Below are 22,604 nucleotides of genomic sequence, written 5' to 3'. Positions count from 1 at the left end.
GAGACCTGGGTTTAAATCTCTAATTCTGCCATTTACTAGCTGTGGTACCTTGGGCAAATTGCCTGAATTCTCTCTCTTTCTTCTACCTGTAGAAGAAAATAAGGATGAAAATGTTATCTGCATCGAGATTAGAATTAAATGAGACGATACATGCAGAGCCCTTATTGTAATACTGACCTCAGAAAAGTACTGACCATCATCCTTGTTATCTTCATCCCCACTCCCACGACCACCACCATCATCACTGGTTCTACAGAATATTCTGGCCTTTTAAATGATGAATCTAGCGATAAGGCAAGGAAACCAAATTACAGAATAATAAAGAGTTATGTTTTAACCAGAGGATTGGTAACCTTAACAGAGTCCACCAGGAAAAAAACTACAGCAATTATTTTAACAAGAGAGAATGTGATACGTTTGGTTGTTTAAAAAGGAATTGGACTGGGTGGTGAACACACAGTGTGATTTATGGATGATGTGATACAGAATTGCACACCTGAAATCTATGTAATTTTACTAACAATTGTCACCCCAATAAATTAAAAAAAAATTAAAAAAAATAAAAAAAAAGGAATTGGAGAACTAAAAAGGATAAATGGGAACACCAAGGTGAAACAGATAGTAACCACAGGAAGCAGCTACCCCTGGATAGGGACCTAGGGACAAAGCTGAAGTTAGCAGAACCCAAAAATTTGGAGGAAGGGCACCACAGGTATTAAATATGAGCTGTTAAAAAGGAAAGATGAAATCTTTTGAGGAGGTATACTTGAGCAAGACATGTTTACTTGCAAATAGGGTATTATTAGGCAATTAGCTGTTGCTAGGTAGAGAACAATGTGAAACTGGCACTTTTTTGGCATTTTTACAGTTTGGAAATTTCTAAGATCGTCAAATGGTAGAATATCTTGAACACCTTCTGATTGGTAGTGGCTTCCCAAGCACATAGGAAGAATTTTTTAGCAATAGGTCTCTTTACTTTAAATTCTTAAATGGTTGTTGGCTCATCCTTCTACCAGTTAAAATGACCAGCAGAATGCTGATAGAACACCATCTTTTCATAATGAAGGGATGATAAACCTTAACTAAATATGAATCTTGTAAGCAGAAATAGATTCATGAACTAGATGACCTGTCTGTGTGAACTAACAAATCTGTAGCCATGTTTCTATAATAGGATTCTTAATCACTAGATCTATTTTACTGTCCTATCTTTGTTATTTTAAAATAAAAAATTTGCATTTTAACATCTTTAGTGCTTTGTTTTAAAGTATATCTAATTTTATTAATGTTTGCTTTTGAGATAATTATGACCTGGATGTCATATGCAGCTTGTTCAAATGTGTTTTGGTGTTTTTTTTCCTACTGCACAGTTTATATTGAACATACTTGTTTGCAGTAACTGGCTAATGGGCATTTGAAAATAAACAGATATAAGCAATGAAAAACACCTTTATTCTGAAGGTACTGGACCTCTGTTGAGTACAGTGATTTCCAAGCAGAGTTTGGATATATCTACTGTGCCGTATCCTCTTACGAACATGTAAAAATCTTGCAGTTATTTTTCTGATTTCTCAGTCCCTCCTTTTTTTCTCTCCCCGCCCCTTCTTCCATCTACCTCCGCCCCCCACTCTTGTTCAAGCCTTTGTTTCTGTCTAGTTGTGTAGGACACAGCTCCCTGGCCCATGCTGGTATTATGAGCCTTGCCACACCCCACCCCACACCCGCCCCCGGCAGTCGGTTGGCAGTTCACAGTAGCTGTCGCTGGCTGCTGGCCACTCATGCTGGCTGCCGGCCGCTCATGGTAGCACATGGTAGCCCACAGCGGCACACAGCAGCCCACGGCAGCTCATGCTGACCTCCGACTGCTCACAGCAGCCCAGCTTCAGGGAAAGCTGTTGTTCACAATCTTAGCTGTAGAGGGCGCAGCTCACTGGCCAATGTAGGAATCGAACCAGCGATCTAGGCATTAGGAGCACAGCGCTCCAACCATCTGGACGGCCCTCAGTCCCTCTTAGATAGCTTCTTTGACATTTGATTAGAGAAACATGTCTCATTAAAGCATACTAGATCTTTAAACAAAGCAATTTGGATTAAGAATATGAACTGTGCAATACAAAAACCAAGTAAGGTCCTTAGTGGTCAACAGTGACACACGAATAATTACTTTTCCTTGTTATCTAAGATATTGATAAAAGGTTTTCCAACTCATGTATTTCATTTTCCATAAATATTGTACAAATTTATTTAGACCTTTTTAAAGTTTTGTGTATATCCTAATTAAGCCCAGTTTACCCCATTCATGTAACATGTTAATGTAAGATATAAACAATTACTAACTACCCGGTCTGGTTTTAGTTATCTTTCTTCAGAGTTTCATTTTATGCTGTGAAAGTAATTTCAGTAGGTAATTTAGTAAGAAATGTTTTAAAATGTTTATGTAGCCTTGCAGATCTTTTATGCTCGGTTTAACTGCCGTGTTTTCCCGAAAATAAGACCTAGCCGGACAATCAGCTTTAATGTCTTTTGGAGCAAAAATTAATATAAGACCCAGTCTTATTTTACTATAATACAAGACCAGGTCTAATGTAATATAATATAATATTGGTTATAGTATAATATTGGGTATAATATAATATCAGATATAATATAATACCGGGTCTTATATTGCTTTTTGCTCCAAAAGACGCATTAGAACTAATTGTCCAGCAAGGTTTTATTTTTGGGGTATGATAAAAGATAACTTTTAGTGGCCATTGTGTTATTCTTAATTATCCTTCCTTACTCCCAACCTCTCATCAGTCACCAGATACACACATTATATATTTAAAAATCTGTCTTGATTTGACTGCTCATGTCCATTTTCCCTATCACCACCATTTAGTTTAAGCCACTGATCACCTCTCAGCTGGATTATCACAGCGACGTCCTTAATTGTCCCATCTTGTATCAGTCAGGATTCATGTGCACATATAAAAACCACTTTAGCTATTTTAAGGAGAAAAGAGATTTAATAAAGTTAGGTGCACTCGATATGCATTTTTTCATTTCTTGTTGAATGAAAGTGAAAGAGAGTGGCACATAGACATAAATGTAGATGTGCAATACACATGCACGTGACTATACTAATGAGGCTTCAGACCACGTTTATGAAAAGCTATTACATTTTAAAAGCTGATTTTATAATTTTAAGATCTCACATTAAATGTAAAATATAATGCTATGAAGAAAATAAGAATCTCTAAAAATGAATCAGCTTAAACATTTTTCGAAAAACTGTCAATTTGAATACTGGTATAAAAAAGGACTTTTAAAATATGTACAATCCAGTTATTTTACAGGAATTTACAATTTTCTGCAGTGTTCTTTGTGACGGTGTTAATATTATAGCCTCTGTTGTCATGGAAACAAGTCTCTGAAGGCAGTCTCAGAGGCTAATGATTCCATGGTGTTGCTATGGATAGAAACAACTGAGACTGTTAGTCACATGGTCAAGTTTTTAAAAAAGAAAAAAAAAACTCTTTGGAGCTGGTCTTACTGAGTTACACAAATGGAGCAGGAAAAGGATGATGGCATAATAAGTCACTACTGTCTAATGAAATATGTATATAAGATTTTTCAAGTTAAAATGCTTATGCTGAATTCCCCCTTTTATGTAATAACCCAAATATAAGTTACTGTGTATTGCATCCTCATTATTTATGTTAGAATGTTAAGTTTGACATTTTCCAATTTAGAATCTTCTTACACAGCTCCTCACAATTTTACCATACTCAGTCCTGCACTCAAAATACCCTCTTATTTCTTCATTTTACCCTGTTATCAGATCTTACATGTGCTGTTCCTCATCATTCAATCTTCGTTTGATTATTATTTGTTTAAGGCTGTTTTTGTTCAAACGAAAATATTTTGTAGTTCTGTAATTCTTTGTTACATGAATTGGTTATCAGCTGTGGCTAGGAAATTCTGTGTTGATATGTCAATTCTTTTTGAAGACTTTGTCAGCAGTATTTGCCTTTCTTAAGGAAGAGGTAGGGGCATATGTTCTTTGTTAAAGTACTCGCTCAGTTCCGTATAGAGAGTAGGGTAGATTAAGATCATGTAAGTTAGGATTTTTAAAAAATGATATTTAGATCCTTATCTAAAGGAGATTTTAGAAGAGGCCGAGAGCCAAGGTTACAGTGAGGTTTAAATGTAATATTAAAGGACTTAAAATTTATCATAAAGTGTTTTGGAGAGAAACTGCCCAGTGGAGGAAATTTTTTGCGCTTTGGCCTTGAATTTGGCATAAGCATGCAGCTTTGTCTTACTTTTGTGTTAAAGTATATTACTAATCAGCTAATATCTGACGTTATTAAAGAGGGATAAGGGAATTTTTAGAGGTATTAGATATGTCTATTACCTTGATTGTGGTGATGCCTTCATGGGTATACGCATATGTCTAAACCTACCAAATTGTATACATTAAGTATCTGCAGTTTTTTATATCAATTTTACCTCAACAAAGCTGTTTTAAAAAATAAAATAAAACTGAAGTTACAGAAATAATGATAAACTTTAAACTTTCTTGTCTTTGATACTTTCAATGACTACAGTCAGTTTGGTTTGTCTGATGTTTAATGATTAGATTCAAGTTATGCATCTTTGATAGGAATATCATATAAATGATGTATTCTTATGACATTCTACTGTGTTTCCCCGAAAATGAGGCCTAGCCAGACAATCAGTTCTAATGCGTCTTTTGGAGCAAAAAATGCTCCAAAAACACGCATTAGAACTGATTGTCTGGCTAGGTCTTATTTTCAAGGAAATAGGGTGTCAGTAGCATATGACTTTGATTTATTCCATCTCTGGTGATGATAACTTTGATTAAGAATAGTATCTGCTTGATTTTTTCACTGTAATGTTTTTAGGGGAGATTGTGTGTGTGTGTGTGTGTGTCCCATTCAAACTTTTCATCCACTGGAATGAATGGAAGGTTCATTCAGCAGCAGTGGGGGTTTTAACATCCATTGATGTTTCTTGAATGAATTATTACTGTGATGGTTGCCAAATGATGATTTTGTAATTCCATCATTCCTTCTACATTTTTTAGTTGGTATTCTGCTATAAAGAAATGTTCTCTCTTCTCTATTCATTTGCTCTTGTGAATTATTTATATCAGTATGGACTCTCAGAATCCTGTTTTATTCAGCAGGTTTTATGCCATTGTTACCATCATTTATTTTGAGTTTCACATTGTTGCCAATCTGACCAATGAAAGCCCTTATGCTGACCTCTGTGTCCTTTGTCATGCCCTCATTATTCTTTTAGCACTTCCTTATTTTCTGGCATAGCATGATGTTCTAGGCTCATATTGTACTTTGCAAAGCTCTAGCACTGGATCAGCCATTTCTCCAAAGGACTCCCATTTTGTTTTTTATTAGAGAATGAATATTTAGAAACCACGATATGAGTACTAGGTATGTTCATGCTATTGGGGTATTACTGCTCCCAGGTCGTCTCTGTGGGCAGAACTTCTCTGTGGGCAGGGAATATACAGATTACGGCAAACTTGAGCAACATTGAACAAAATGTCCACTTGTATACATTTTTTTGCACCCCCAGTATATACATATGTAGAAGAAAACCATGCATTCACACCAGCACCTCCAATTTTAGTCTAAAACCATAAGTTTCGTGATAGTTTTTCTCTTCCATATTGTAATTCCCTTCTCTGACATGAGGAACTTGGCTCCCATTATCCTTATGTTGTTTGATCAGAATGCCGTGTGTGTAAGCAGTCTCCTGTCACTGCTAGTGTACACCCCCCACACTCTGCTCAAACGCCAGTAGATCCCCCTTTGACTCCACGGAGACCTCTACCCTTTATGCCAGACTGCTGTACTGCCACCATAGATACTCTGTCACACTTGGGGTCCAACAAAACACTTCGGGCTGCTGCCACTGCTCTGCCCATATGGATACCCATCTTATCCTGCTCGGGCTCCAAACACCTGTGCCAGGCTGCCGCCACCCTTTCACTCCCTGCATACAGATGCTCTCCTCCCCCTGCCTGGCTTCAACAACTGTACTTTCCTGTTCAAGAAGTCTTTGCCTACACCAAGATCGTGGACGATATTCTGTTATTATTATCTTCTAGAAACTTAAATTTTACACTTCTCTCAATTCTGTCAGCAAACCATCTGGAATTAATTTGAAGTATGGTATAATGCAGAGATGAGTATTCATTTCATTTTCCATATGTTTACCCAGTTGACCAGCAGCAGCAGTTCTTTTAAAAACATCTAGTTCTCATGCTTTGTCAGAAATCAGGAGTTAGAATCACTGGGTTTTCAAACATTTTTTAAGTGTCATATAACTGTTCCAATGAAAATTGGTTAGCATTTAAGTTATTCATTTTAAGCTTATAATATGGAATTCGGAGTTGGTTTTTTTTCCTATGTGAACAATATATAAATGGTGACTGGAGACCACGTCAGACACACAGAGGCTTTATTCATAATGTGTTTTTTTTTTGTGGTAATATATATATAACATCAAATTTACCATCTTAACCATTTTTAAGTGTATAGTTAATTCATTGCCATTAAGCACATTCACAGTGTTGTGCAACCATCACTGCTGTCCCTCTGTAGAACTTTTTCATCATCCCAAACTGGGAACTTGGTTTATACTGGGAATTTTAAAAAAGGTTGAGGGAGGGAAGGAGGGTCTGTTGGCTTAAAATCTCTTTCTACAGGAAGTAAGAATTTCTTTTCCTAATTCTTCACAGCTTACCTTTTGTGAACGGAACCTCAGTTGTAAAATGAAGGGTTAACTTAATTCCTAGCTTTTTCAACTCTAATAGTCGTATAAATCATTGAAATTTGTTAGCATCTTTTAGAACAATTAATGTGAAATATATTTTCAGTTTATTTTCTAGAGAATGAGGTGATGAGTGATCATAATAATTGTTTTTCTCTTGATATGAACAGAAGAGCTCACATTCCTCACTCTGCATTATAATATTGCTACATATTCATTGTTGACAACTGGAAAAGTAGAATTTGAAATAAAGAGGCAGGGGGAAAAGCTGCTTGTAATCCTGCCCTAAGAGATTAACTTTTCAAACATTTCTTTCCTTTTTTTTTTTTTAACACAAGTTTCATCTTCCCTTTTTTGCTTAATGTCACAAGATAGGCAGTATCCCATATGACTTACAAACTGTTCTAGAGATGATTTGTATTAGTAATTTTTGCCTAACATTTAATCATATAATTATCATTATTTACTTAACAATTCCAAGACCTTTGGATATTTAGGATATTTCCCCAAGTAAAACAACGCTCAAGAGAATATATTAAACATTTGCTTTTTAAATTATTCCCTTAAGGTAGATTTCTAAAACTTTTAAGTCAGAGCTTAGACATTTTTAAGGCTACAGATAATGACTGCTAAATTGCTTTTCATAAAGTTTGCATGGATTTTTATATCCAAGAGCAGTGTGAGAGTACCTGTTTCCATGCATTAAAAATTGTTTTCTTTTTTATAATAATTTTTTTATTTTTCAATTATAGTTGATATACAATATTATGTTAATTTCCGTTGTACACCATAGTGATTAGACATTTATATAACTTATGAAGTTATCACCTCTATAAGTCTGGTACCCATTTGACACCATACCTAATTATTACACTATTATTGACTATATTCCCTATGCTGTACTTTACATCCCTATGACTGTTTTTGTAACTGGTAATTTGCACATCTTCCTCCTCAACCCCATTTCCATCTGGAAACCATCAAAATGTTCTCTATATCTGTGAGGTTTTTCTGCTTTGTTTATTTTGTTTTTCAGATTCCACATATAAGTAAATTAATGTGGTATTTGTCTTCTCTGACTAATTTCACTTAGCATACATAATACCCTCTAAGTTCATCCATGTTGTCACAAATGGCAAAATTTCTTTTTTTTTTTAATGGCTGAATAATATTCTGTTGTATGTATGTACCACATCTTTACCCATTTATCTATTGATGGACACTTAGGTTTCTTCCATATGTTTGTTACTGTAAATAATGCTGCAGTGAACATAAGGATGCATATGTCTTTTCAAATTCGTTTTTGAGTTTTTTTTGGATAACTGCTCATAAGTGACATTACTGGGTCTTTCTTTGTCTCTTGGTATAGCCTTTGTTTTAAAGTCTATTTTGTCTGAAATAAGTATTGCTACCCCCAGCTTTTTTTTTTTTTTTCCATTTTCATGAAATACTTTTTCTATCCCTTTACTTTCAGTCTGTGTGTGTCTTTTGATCTGAAGTGATTCTCTTGTAGGCAGCATATGTAAAGGTTTTGTTTTCTTTTCCACCCAGCCGTCCTATGTCTTTTGATGAAGCATTTAATCCATTTACATTTAAGTAATAATTAATAGGTATGTAGTTATTGCCATTTTGTTATTCGTATTTTTATCTTTTTCCTTCTTTTTAAGTCCCTTTAACATTTCTTGTAATACTGGTTTGCTGTTGGTCAACTACTTTAGCTTTTTGTCTGGGAAGCTCTTTATCTGTCCTTCGATTTTAAATGATAACTTTTGCTGGGTAGAGTAATCTTGGTTATAGGTCCTTGCTTTTCATCAGTTTGAAGGCCAGAAGAGATTGACACAGAATATTAACTTTGAGAAATCAGCTGACAGTCTTATGGGAGCTCCCTTGTAGGTAACTACCAGCTTTTTTTTTTGCTGCTTTTAAGATTCTCTCTTTGTCTTTAATCTTTGACATTTTAATTATGATGTGTCTTGGTGTGGACTTTTTTGGGTCATCTTGTTTGGGACTCTCTGCACTTGATGGACTGTATGTCTACTTCCTTTGCCAGGTTAGGGAAGTTTTCCATCATTATTTCTTCAGGTAGGTTTCAATTCCTTGCTGTTTCTCTCTTCTCCTCTGGTATCCTTATGATGTAAATGTTGTATGCTGGCTGTTATTTCAGAGGCTCCTTAACTGTCCTCATTTTTAAAAAATTCTTTTTAGTTTTTGCTTTTCTGATAGTGTGTTTCTGCTACCTTGTCTTCAAATCGCTGATTCAGTCCTCTGCTTCATCTAATCTACTGTTAATTCCCTCTAAGGTAGTCTTCATTTCAGTTATTGTATTCTTCATTTCTGAATTTCTGACTGATATTCTTTTTAATGTTTTCTATTTTTTTCTATCTCTGTTTTTATGTTTCCTAACTCTTCTTAAAGTTCTCACTGAGTTCATCTACTTTTCCCGTAAGTTAATTGAGCATCCTTATAACCATTGTTTTGACTCTGCACCTAGTAGATTGCTTGTCTTCATTTAATTCTTTTTCTGGAGTTTTGTTCTTTCATTTGGTACGTGTTTCTTTGTCTCCTCATTTTGGCTGCCTCCCTGTGTTTGTTTCTATGTATTAGGTAGATCTCCTACATCTCCAGGTCTAGGTAGAGTGGCCTTATATAGTAAATGTCCTGTGGGGCCCAGTGTCGCATTCTCCCTGGTCACCTGAGCCAAGTACTCCAGGAGTGTGCCCTGTGTGGTTGTGTGTGCCCTTGTGTTGTAGTTGAGCCTAGATTGCTGTTGGCATTTCAGTTGGGAGGGATTGACTGTCAGGTTGATTGGCTATGAAGAATAGCCATGAGTACATTGAAGGTGCTCTTGTGCAGGGGCTGACCCCACAGAGCAGGATTTGCTTTAGCAGGGATCTGGTGCCTGCTGAGTCTGCCCTTAGATGTGTTGTTTGTGGAGATGGTTGGGTGGTGCTCTGCTGGCTACCAGGTGTGCTGGTCCTGGGGCCTCTTGGGAGGGGCTCTGGTGCAGGCCAAGGTCAGTCGCTGCCTGTGCCCTGCCTCGGGCCACTTGTTCAGAGCTACAAAGTGATCTTCAGATGGTTGCCACTAGTGCTGGATTTGGGGCTACTTAGCAAGAGGTTTGGGGCACACTGAGGCCAGCTGCTGCTTGTTTGGGGTTTGTGAACCCTTGAGGCATTTAGGAAAGTCCCCATCTTATGCCAAGGCAAGCCATCTGTATGGAAAAACCAATAGAAGTGCTCGGGCGGACCTGGAAGTTGGGTGGGGTGAGGTCTCAGGGAATCACCAAGGGAGGGTGAACGGTGTTAGCTAGGTCAATGGATATTCAGATATAGTGCCCGCCTGCCTGTGCAGGCTGGCTTTGGGGAGGGCTCAGCAAAGCAACAATTGAATCTACCAGTACTTCTGTCTGAGAGAAAGCTGCCTCTCTATTTCTCTCTCTGAAGCCAGACAATTCAATTCCTCCCCATATGTCCCTGGCACTTTTTTGAGCTGCTGCCCCAGCACTAGAGCTCAAAGCGAGTGAGTACGTCAGCAACTCAGCAACTAAGTCTGTGCACAGGCCCTTTAAGAGGACGCCAGGGACTCCAGCAGCCCTCTGTCTCACTCAACCACGATTCCCTCTCATTCTCACAGCCAGAAATTATGGGGACTTCTCGTTCTTGCACTGGAACCCTAGGCTGGGGAGCCTTATGTGGCCATTTCATTACCCCAAACTCTGTAAAAAAGAAGCAGTAGCTCCCCAGTGCTCCTCTCTCCCTAGCCTTGGTAACTTGTAATCTTCCTATAAATGTATCTATTCTAAATATTTCATGTAAGTGGAATCACAATATTGTCATTTTGTGTGTGGTTAATTTCACTTAACATGATGTTTTTGAGATTCATTGATGTTGTAGCATATCCGAATTGCATTCTTTTTAATGGCTGAATAATATCCATTGTATGTACGCATATATACCACATTTGTTTATCCATTCATCTGTTGGTGGACACTTGTGTTGTTTCCACCTTTGAACTGTTGCGAATAATGCATCATTGAATGTTGGTGTAAAGTATCCAATTCCCTGTCTCCATTTCTTTTGAGAATATACCTAGGAGTAGAATTACTGAGTCACATGGTAATCCTATTTCTAGTTTTTTGAAAACTGCCAAACTTTTCCACAGGGCTACACCATTTTTCATTCCCACCAGCAGTTTTTGAGGGTTCCAGTTTTGCACATGTTCATCAACACTTATTTTCCATTTTTGTTTTCCCTTTTTATTACAGCCTGTTATTAGGTCTGAAGTGATATATCATTGTAACTTTGATTTGCGTTTCTCTAATGAATAATTACATATATCTTTTCATGTGTTTATTGGCCATTTGTATATCTTTTTTTGAAGAAATATCTATTCAAGTTCATTGCTCATTTTTTATTAGGTTGGTGCAAAAGTAATTGCAGTTTAAACAGGTTAAAAGTGATTGCAAAAACCACAGTCACTTTTGCACCAACCTAATAATTGCCTCTTTGTTGTTGAGTTGGAGTTCTTTATATATTCTGGACATTAAACTCTCATCATATGTGTGATTTGCAAAGATTTTCTCCCATTCTATAGGTTGTCTTTTCTACTTTCTTGATAATGCCCTTTGGTAAAAGGAGTTTTAATTCTGATTAAATCCTATGTATAAATGTGTATGTATGTCTGTCACTTATGCTTTTGATGGTCATATTTAAGAATCCATTGTCAAATTCAGGGTCTTCAAGATTTGCCCCTATGTTTTCTTCTAAGAATTTTATGGTCTTAGCGCTTATATTTAGGTTGTTGATTATTTCCAGTTAATTCTTCTATGTGATGTGAGGTAATGGTATAACTTCATTCTTTTGTATGTGGTTATCCAGTTGTCCCAGCACCATTATTGAAGAGACTTCGTATATTTTTAATAAATTTTGATTGACACGATAGACAAAAAATGTCAACGTTGTAATTTCATTTTGTATTTTTTTATCAGTGAGGAAAAGCATAGTTTCAAGTTTAGCAATTTGTTCTTTCTGTTTCAAGTCTCTTCTAATGCACATTGTCCTCTTATTGATTTAATTTTAAGGTTTTCTTATACATGTAATATATGTCATTGGTATAGCAAGTTTTCTGAATTAATCCATTTGATAGGGATTGGGACTTACTACAAAACACCTTTTCTGTGTTCTAGTTACATCTTTAAAAACATAATTCAAGTCAGAGTAATTCAGTATAAATATCAAAACTTTTAAAATTATGTCACTAGAGTTCCCACTCTTTTCATTTTTTCCATATGTCTGGCACATAATATATACTCAATGAATGTTAGTTGAATTAATGACTTTATAGACAGGTTTAAGGCAGATTAAGTTATTGATTGTAGAGACTAATGGCAAAGATTATTTTAAATAATACAGATTCAGTTTAAGTCCTTTGTATCTTTTATCTATGGATTTATAAGCCCCAATTGCCTACCAGATGGGCTAATGAAATTATTTTTGATTCTTTGAATACAAGGAGGAAAGTAGTCAAATATATTCTGCATGCTAGGAAAATATTTTGTAGTCTCTCTCTGAAATGAGTGTCTTGTCCTAGATGAGTATTGTAAGCTATTATCTTTTGTTATTTTCATTTAAATATCTAAGGATTAGTGACTCATTTTAACTACAGAATAGTTAAAATTACTGGTGATGTAATTATTTCTAAAATAATTTCTGGAGATCATTTCCTCATTTAAATTGAAGTAACGTATTACTATTTTACCTATTATTTCTGAAAATTATATGACAGAACTTTCTGTTATGTGTTTCCTTTTTATTTTGGTATTTTTCCTGATTTTTTTGTCGTTGATGATTTTTAGCCAACAGAAGCTGTACCTCTCTCTTCTCCCACTGTCCCTGTGATCCCTGTCCTGCCCGTCCCTGCTGAGAGTACTGTCATCCTACCCACCATACCACAGGTTTTTATTAGTTTCTTTTTTCTTTATAAAAATTTAATTTGCTTTTAATGTTTCATTTGTGTTTTTTCAAAGTGTTTTAATCATTTCTTGGTTAGATTTGGTAATTCACATTGGGCTTCAATTGGTATTTTTAGAGAATTAAATATTTGGGATTTAAAGTAAAGTAGGTTCAATATTTGCCACTTTATTAGGTGTCAATGAAAGAGGACACATTCCAAACTTCGTAATATTGAAACTCCTTAGATTTGTTATTGTGCCTTTTGTACTGTAAATCTATTTGAAACAGTTTTAAAATATTTTTGCTTTTGAAAATTTTATTTTTTAAAATAAAAATCATTGTCCTCCTCATGTTGTACTGGATGTGTCATTTTATATAGCATGTTGTTTCCCGGTATATATGTATCTTCTTTGGAAATAATTCATCTTTCTGTCATTGGCTAGATAATATACTTAACATTTATTAGTTAAAAATAATAGCCAATGTATATAAAGTATATGGGAATTTTTTGTGCTGTGTTTGCAACTTTTCTGTAATTGTAAAACTTTTCTAAAATGAAAAGTTTACTTTTAAAAAGTTAATGTGTAACAGTCAAAAAATAAAGTAATAGCTAAATATCAGATTCTGAACCGTTTTGCTTTCAAAGCTTTAGTAGTTCCAAGGGATAGCTTATTAAGATACTGGCTGCCTTACCAACAGAGTCATCCAAAGTCAGAATAGTGGTAATAGTGTTAAGTATAATAATGATGATCTTTGGTGTGAAAGATCTCAATCTCATTTAAAGTGTAAATAAATACATCTTTAGGTGTTTTTGCAATTATTGATCTGTAGCATAAAATCTAGGAAAAATAGCATGTTTCCTGTGTAAACTCAGTTTCAAAATAAGTCCCATTGTGGAGGAAAATGGGATATGAACTGTGATTACTCACATCTCAGTACCCTTCCCCTTTTCTACAAGGTGAAAATCAATAGGAACACCATACAAAATAGGATTCTAAGGGAAATTACAGGTATTACACTAAGACTTTAATTATTCTGAGTAAGCAGCCTAAGGGTTATTATAATATTGTAATAATGTAACATCTTTCCAAATATCTAGGATTTAGTAATACAGTGTTTATTTTAAGATTTGAAAGTTTATTTTACTCTTGTCACTTCAGTTCATCTTTTGATGTTAAAATGGTTTTCCAGAATCCTTTGAAATTTTGTAATAGTGGTTTTTCTTACATTCAATAGGGAATTTGTCCTTTCCTGTTCAAAGTGCTCTGATTTATTTACCCCAAGTGCCCCTAAAATAGCGTCACACTACATATACTTGGAAATTGTTGAGACATTGCATAGCCTTGTATTTATAAAGGTCTTAAGAATCAGTTTGATCAGGTTTGGAATTCCAGTTGTACCAGTTACTAGTTGTGTAACTGAGAAGTTTACTTAACCACTCTGAGATTCTCTTTACTTCTGGGTAACACTCAAGGTAATAGTAGTACTACCTTGAGATGTTTTACAATAATTGAAAGAATAATAAGGCATGTGCAGCTGGCACATGATCTTGGCTCTTCATGTTAGTTATTTCATATTTCTTTGAAACAATAAACCTAAGAACAAGTTTAAAAAGCAAAGGAGGATATCTGCAAAAGAGAGAGGCTTATTTATTCTACCCAGTCTCATTTTAGGTTTTAAATACACTACAAAAGTCCATGAAGGATAGCTTATTAATTTATGTTGTGTTATGTAAGAAGCCTGTGGGTGTGCTTCATTTTCCAGGGTACATAAGTGTTTTCCTGATTAATGGAGTATAACATGTACATTACAAAATTAATACAACTGATTAAAATATTTGTCCCCAAATCAATTTTGAAGGCCATTGTTAATATATAACCTAGTTTTAACATTTTAAATGGATAAAATTTTTCTTCTAAGGATCTACTACTTTACATTTTAGATGCATCAGGATGTACTAGAAAGAGAAGCAGAAGACGCAAGATTCAGGATCTAGTTCTGCCTTTGTGACTCAAACAAGTTACTTAACCTCTCTGACTTTTGTGGTTATTACATCTATTAAAATGAGAGATAACGCCTCCCTAACTGCTTCAAAATGAGTTTGAGGATCAGGCAAATTAGATAGCTAGATAGATCATAATTTTTATCTTTCTTGTAGAACTTTTATACTTTTCAGAGTAATTTTTTATTGATATCGTGTCATTTAAATTTTATGAAAGTCCTCTACAGTAGGAATTATGCTAATTAGACAGAGTGTACAAAGAAAGATATGGCTGCTTGCAGTTGCCGAAAGACCATGGACTTACTATATATATTATATATATAAATATATATAATATATATATATAAATATATATTTTATATATAAAATATATATATATTATGTATATATATACACACACACACACACACACACATACATACATACATACATACACACACACATACACATGACACCTATCACTTCCTGGCCTCACTCAACATTTCCTGATCTCATCCCCTTCTGGCTGCGTGGTGGTGGGGAAATTACTCAGTTTCTCAGAGCCTCAGTTTTTTTACATAGAAACAGATAACAGTAGGTGAATAACAGATGCTAGTTCTTCCTACTGGATATGTAATCATATAATCTCTGTGATACTGGCCTATAAATATACAAGCTTATTTCCACCCCAGGATAAACATTCTTGTTCAAAACCAGATGCTCTATTTAGACCTCTATTTCCACCAGCTATTATTAAGATATTGTTGAAAATGCTTTATAGCTAATTTGTGTGTGTATGAAAGTCTTTGTTCATAATCAAATTTGCTCTGGAGGGATTGGTTTTTGTTCAGTTTGTTTGTTACTGTTCTAATCGTGTGTATACTAAGATGTCCTTGTCTTCTAGGAGCTTACTGTCTGAGCAAGAGGCACATTAACAAATAATTCCCACATGACATGAGAATAGTTACATTAGAGATCTAGCCAGTGCAGAACATCCTGTTGCTTCTGGATCTTTCACATTTCACAAAATATCGAAGTGTTGAGTTTTAAATTAGTTGATCATTAGTATGATCTAAAGCATGATGATGTATTTTCATTTTACTGGTAATCTTAAATAGAATAGCATACTTTTTTTAAAGAGCCTTTTTTAACCATACAACATTGATATGTAACTGCAGTCTTTTTTTGTGGTTTTGTGATTTTTGCTTTTGTTTGGTTGTTGTTTTGTATTATTTCAAATCATTTCAGACTTACAGAAAGTTGTAAGAATAGTACAAAGAAATCCCATATACCTTTATGAGATATATTACCATAGTACCATATTTTTGAGTTTGATGATCAGGCAAATTAGACAGATAGCTAGATAGATCACAGTTTTTGTCTTTCATTACTTGTAGAATTTTTATACTTTTCAGAGTAATTTTTTTATTGATAGGTCATTTAAATTTTATGAAAGCCTCCTATAGTAGGAATTATGCTTATTATACAATGTTACTCTGTATAATAAGCGTAATTATATGCTTATAATTTTAACAAAAATTATAAGCATATAGTACAATGAGCTAAATAAGAAGATTAGCTATAACAAAAATATTTACAAGAGAACAGGCTGGTTATTTGGTAGATTATCCTACAATTTGTGTTTGTTTGATGCATTTTGATAATTAGATTGAGGTCATACATTTTTTTCCAATTTTTTCGTTGTAAAATACACATAATGTAAAATTTACCACCTTAACCATTTTTAAGTTTACAATTCAGTGGTATTACGTATATTCATATTACTTTGTAACCATCACCATCATCCATCTGTAGAACTCTGTTCATCTTACAAAACTAAAACTCTATACCCATTGAATAATAACTTCCCATTCCTACCTCCCCCCAGGCCCTGGCAATCACCATTCTCCTTTCTGTCTCTATGATTTTGACTCTAAATACCTAAGTTGAATCATATAGTCTTTGTCTTTTTGTGGCTGGCTTATTATACATACCATAATGTCCTCAGAGTTAGCCCATGTTGTAGCATATGTAGCATTTCTTTCTTTTGAAGGTTAAATGATACCCCATTTTAGGTATATACCACAGTTTACTTTTCCATTCATCTGTCGATGGACTAGGGTTGCTTCCACTTTTTAGCTCTTGTGAGTAATGCTGCTGTAAACACGTGTATACAAATACTACTTCAAGATCCTGCTTTCAATTCTCGAGTATATACCCAAAAGTGGAATTACTGGATCATATGGTAATTTTTTTTTAACTGCCATACTGTTTTCCACAGTGGATATATTATTGTATATTCCCAGCACAGTGGTTCCAATTTCTCCACACCTTCACCCACACTTGCACCCTCACCCACACTTGTTGTATTCTCTTTTTTTCCTTGTTTCCCACCTCCCCCCCGCTTCGGTTCAAGCCGTTGTTTCTCAGTCTAGTTGTGTAGGACACAGCTCCCTGGCCCATGCTGGTATTATGAGCCTAGCACCCCCCAGCTGAGGCAGTTGGTCACCAGTCAGCCGCTCACAGCAGCTCTCCCCGGCTGACGGCCATGGCTCATGGCAGCACACAATAGCTTACGCAGACTTCGGACTTCTGGCTGTTCACGGCAGCCTAGCTCCAGGGAGAGCCATTGTTCACCGTCTTAGCTGTAGAGGTCGCAGCTCACTGGCCCATGTGGGAATCGAACCAGCGACCTCGTCATTAGGAGCACAGCACTCCAACCACCTGAGCCACTGGACCTGCGTAATGGGTGTTAGGTGATCTCATTTTAGTATTCACTTGCAGTTTCCTAATGATTCATGATGCTGAGCATCTTTTCATGTGCTTATTGACAATTTGTGTATCTTCTGTGGAGAAAAGTATTGAAGTCCTTTACCCATTTATGTATCGGGTTGTTTGTTTTTTGTTGTTGAGTTTTGGGAATTTTCTATATATTCTAGATATTCCTTATCAGATATATGATTTGCAAATATTTTCTCTCATCGTGTAGTTGTATTTTACTCTATGGATAGTGTCTTTGATATACAAAAATTTTTAGTTTTCAGGAAGTCCAAATTGTCCGTATTTTCTTTTGTTGCCTGTGCCTTTGGTGGTATAGCCAGTGAATCATTGCCAAATCCAATGTAATGAAGCTTTTGTGCTATGTTCTCTTCTAAGAATTTTATTGTTTTAGGACTAACATTTAGGTCCTTGATCCATTTTGAGTTAATTTTTGTATATGGTGTTAGGTAAGGGTCCAGCTTCATTCTCTTGCACATGGATATCCAGTTTTCCCAGCACCATTTGTTGAAAAGACTGTGCATTCACCATCAAATGGTCCTGGCACAGTTGAAAATAATTTGCCATATATATGAGGGTTTTATTCATATATTTTATACTCTGTTTCAGTTGGTCTGTACATCTGTCTTTATGCCAATACCAAACTGTTTTGACTACTGCAGCTTTGTAGTTTTGAAATGAGGACATGTGACTTCTCCAGCTTTGTTCTTTTTTTCAGGATTGTTTTGGTTAACAGATCCCTTGAGATTCCACAAGGGATGGACTTTTCCCATTTTGAGATGGACTTTTCCACTTCTGCAAGAAACTTCACTGGGATTTTCGATAGGGATTGGTAGGGATTGGATTGAATCTGTAAATCGCTTTGGGTAGTAATGACATCTTAACAATATTAAGTCGTCTAATCCATGAACACAGAATGTGTTTCCATTTACTTCTGTAGTCTTTCTTTCAGCATGTTTTGTAGTTTTCATTGTACAAGCTTTCCCCCTTATTGAATAAATTCATTCCTCATTATTTTATTCTTCTAGATGCTATTGTAAATGGAATTATTTTTTATAATTTTCTTTTCAGTTTGTGTATAGGAATACAACTGATTTTTGTGTGTTGACTGTATTCTGCTACTTTGCTAAATTTGTCTATTAGTTCTAACAGGTTTTGTGTGTGTGTGTGTGTGTGTGTGTGTGTGTGTGTGTGTGTGTTACATTTAGGGTTTTCTACATGTACCATAGTATCATCTGCAAACAAAGATAAGTTTCCTTCTTCCTTTCCAATGTGAATGTCTTTTAATTCTTTTTCTTGCCTGTTTGGCTATGACTTCCAGTACTGTGTTGAATAGAAGTAGTGAAAGCAGCATCCTTGCCTTGTTTCTGATGTTAGAGGAAAAGCTTTCAGCTTTCACCATTCAGTGTGATGTTCATTGTAGGTTTTTCATATATGACTTTTACTATGCTGAGATGGTGTCCTGGTGTTCTTTGTTGAGTGTTTTAATGAAAGGATGTGAATATTGTCAGATACTTTTTCTGCATTGATTGAGGTGATCCTGTCGTTATTTTTCTTTCATTCTGTTGATGTGCTATATTACATTGATCAACATTCGAATGTTGAATCATTCTCACATTCCAGGAATAAATCCCACTTGGTTTATAATCTTACTATGTGGCTGAATTCGTTCTGTTACCATTTTATTGGGGATTTTTGTATGAATGTTCATAAGAGAAGTTGGTCTGTTCTTTTCTTTTCTTATAGTGTCTTTGTCTGGCTTTGGTATCAGTGCAATGCCAGCCTCATAAAATGAGTTAGGAAGTGTGCCTTTCTTTTCATTTCTTTGGCAAAGTTTGAAAAGAATTTGTGTTAGTTCTCCAAATGCTTGGTAGAATTCACCAATAAGTCCCTCAGAGCAAGGGCTTTACTTTGTTGGGAGATTTTTTATTACTGATTCAATCTTCTTACTAAGTTATAGCTCTATTCAGATTTTCCGTTTCTTCATGATTTAGTCTTGGTAGGAGTTTGTCCATTTTGTGTAGGTTATCCAATTTGTTGGTGTACACTTGGTCATGATACTGTAATAATCTATTTTATTTCTGTAGAATTGGTAGTAATGCCCCCACTTTGATTTCTGATTTTAGTAATTTGAGTCTTCTCTCTTTTGTTCTTATTTCATTTAGCCAAAAGTTTATCAGTTTTTTTATCTTTTCAAAGAACTAACTTTTGGTCTGACTGATTTTCTCTTATTTTTCTATTCTCTGCCTCTGCTGGAATTTTTATTATTTGCTTCCTTCTGCTAATTTTGGGTTTAGTTTATTATTCTTTTACTAGTTTCTTAAGTTGTAAAGTTAGATGGTTGATTTAAGAGATTTTGTTTCTTAAGGTAAGCACCTTAGCTATAAATTTCCTCTTTAGCACTACTTCTGCTGTGTACCATAAGTTTTGGTATGTTGTGTTTTAATTCTAATTCATCTCTAAGTATTTTTCATTTCCTTTGTGACTTCTTTGATCCATTGGTTGTTTTAAGAGTGTGTTGTTTAATTTCCACAATTTGGTTAATTTTCCATTTTGCCTTCTGTTTTTGCTTACTATCTTCATTGTGTTTTGGTCACAGAGGATAACTTTGTATGTTATCTATCTTTCTAAATCTGTTGAGACTTAATCTGTGGCCTAAAATATGGTCAATTTTGGAAAATGACCTCTGTGCACTTAAGAATGTGTGTGCTGTTATTGTTAGGTAGACTGTTCTGTATATGTCTGTTAGGTCGACTTCATTTATTGTGTTATTTAAGTTCACTGTTTCCCTGCTTAACCATTTGGTTGTTCTACACATTATTTCGAATGAGGAATTGAAATCTCCAACTATTGTTGTAGTGCTGTTTACTTCTCTCTTTAATTCTGTCATTTTTTTTGCTTTATATATTTTGGGTTTTTAAAAAATATATAATTTACATTTTATTTTTTTCCCCAGAGACTATTTCTTCAGTCCTTAGATTTAGCTCCTTATATGGGTGTTGGTGGAGGTCATGGGGCAGCACTGGCAGATCTAAATTGGAGTAGGGTTGTTCAGTCCTTCCGGGCTTTACCAGAGCGATTCCTGACTACTATGCTGTGAATTGTGAAGCTTAAACAGTAATGTAGTTTCACATACAGCATGGTAAGTACATAGGCATCAAAGACACTCGCTTCAGAAATGTCCCTAAAGGGTGCAGTCTCTACTATGTTTCAAATGACCGACTTCTTAATGGCCTTCCTTGAGCATGCATTGGGCACAGTTGGTGCAACAAATAGGCTGCACATGGTCGTGGCCATTTTTGGCATGACCATCATTCGTTCCTTTCTTGGTCATCTTGGAACCAAGGACCTTAGAGAGCTTGCTTCATTTATTTTGATGGTCTGTGATTAGATACATAAATGTTTATAATTGTTATATCTTCTTGCTGTGTTAAATCTTTTATTAATATGTTATGCCCTTCTTAACTCATAACCTTTTTCCCTTAAATTCCATTTTGTCTAATACTAGCATAGTCACTTCTGCTATTTTTTGATTACTCTTTGCATGGAATGTCTTTTCCCATCTTTTTACTTTTAACCTGTGTGTGTCTTTGGATCTCAAGTTAGTCTTATAGACAGCATATGTTTTTATCCATTCTGCCAATCTTTTTTTTTTTTTTTTTATTGGAGAGTTTACCCATTTACCTTTAAAGGAATTACTAAAAAGAAGGGACTTGTGTCATTCTGTTATTTGTTTTCTGTATTTCATTCCTTTATATCTTTTTTTTTTTGTCCCTTATTTCCTGTCTGGCTGACTTTTTTTAAAATAGTGAAATGTTTACATTCCTTTCCTATTTTATTTTGTGTATATTCTTTAGCTATATCCTTTGTGGTTGCTATGGGGATTAAATTTAGCATACTAAAGTTATAACAGCCTAATTTGAATTTGTACCAGCTTACCTTCAATAATATACAGAAATTTCTGCTCCTTTAACGTTCCATCCTCACTTCTTTCATTTGTCAATGGCACAAAATTACATATTTAAACATTATATGTCCAAAAAGATGTAAACTAATAATTTTTTAATATATTTGTGCTTTAAATTATATAGAAAACAAATACGGAGTTACTAAGCCAAGTTACTATAATATCAGCTTTTAGACTAATTGAATTTAGTTATTTACTAATATTGAATTTAATTCTTTACTAATAGTTAGCTTTTAGACTAATAGCTTTAGAATAATTTTTTAAATATAATTTTAAAAATATTAATCTCTTAAATCATGTGGAAAACAAAAAGTTAAAAACAGTGTTAAAAGCCACTGTTAGAATAATACTGGCTTTTATAATTGCCCTTGTATTTATTTTACTGAGATCTTTATTTCTTCACACACCCTGAGTTACTTACTCTGGTGTCCTTTCATTTCAACCTGAAGGTCTCACTTTAGCATATCTTTCAAGGCAGGTCTACTGGTGATGAACTCTTCCAGCTTTTGTTTATTTGGGAGTGTCTTAATTCCTCACTCACATATGAAGAACAATTTTGCCAGATATAGGGCCCTTGGTTGGCATTTTTTTTCCTTTTAGCACTTTGAATATATCATCCCACTGCCTTCTGACCTCCAGAGTTTCTGATGAGAAATCTTATTGAGGATCTTTTGTGTGTAGCAAGTTAGTTCTTTCTTGCTGCTTTCAAAATTTTGTCTTTGTCTTTCAACAGTTTGACTGTAATGTGTCTTAGTGTGAATCTCTTTGAATTCATTCTACATTGAGTTTGTTGAGCTTCTTGAATGTTTATGTTCATGTCTGTCATCAAATTTGGAAATGTTTTGCCCATTATTTCTTCAGATATTCTCTCTGCCCTTTAATTTCTCTCTTTTCCTTCAGGGACTCCCACGATGTGTATGTTGGTCTGCTTAATGGTGGCCCACGGATGTGTCACTCTGGTCACTTTTCTTCAATCTTATCTTTCTGTTCTGACTTAATAATTTTCATTGACCTGTTTTCAAGTCCACTGATTTTTTTCTTCTTCTGCCTAATTAAATCTGTCTTTGAATTGCTGTAGTGAATTTTTTATTTCAATTATTGTACTTCTCACAGCTCCAGAATT

General features: G+C 34.9%; 1 protein-coding gene and 1 pseudogene across 19 annotated transcripts in view; one reads left to right on the top strand and one right to left on the bottom strand.

The window, feature by feature from the left end:
- Positions 1–22,604, top strand: part of DLG1 (discs large MAGUK scaffold protein 1) — a 238,327-nt gene that overhangs the window by 102,873 nt on the left and 112,850 nt on the right. For 11 of the 19 annotated variants that reach the window (XM_033128021.1, XM_033128025.1, XM_033128009.1 and 8 more), the window contains one exon: positions 12,659–12,757. The exons of the other annotated variants lie outside the window; for them this stretch is intronic. In XM_033128021.1, the coding sequence (XP_032983912.1) occupies positions 12,659–12,757 (99 nt within the window). The remainder of the gene's footprint in view (positions 1–12,658; positions 12,758–22,604) is intronic. 19 annotated transcript variants of the gene reach the window in all.
- Positions 20,503–20,848, bottom strand: LOC117034823 (40S ribosomal protein S26-like; annotated as a pseudogene).

Source organism: Rhinolophus ferrumequinum, chromosome 2 (genome assembly GCF_004115265.2).
Source record: "Rhinolophus ferrumequinum isolate MPI-CBG mRhiFer1 chromosome 2, mRhiFer1_v1.p, whole genome shotgun sequence".
NCBI classification, from domain to species: Eukaryota; Metazoa; Chordata; class Mammalia; order Chiroptera; family Rhinolophidae; genus Rhinolophus; species Rhinolophus ferrumequinum.
Note: the sequence above shows the minus strand (reverse complement) of the source record. Positions and strands in the feature narration are given on the sequence as shown.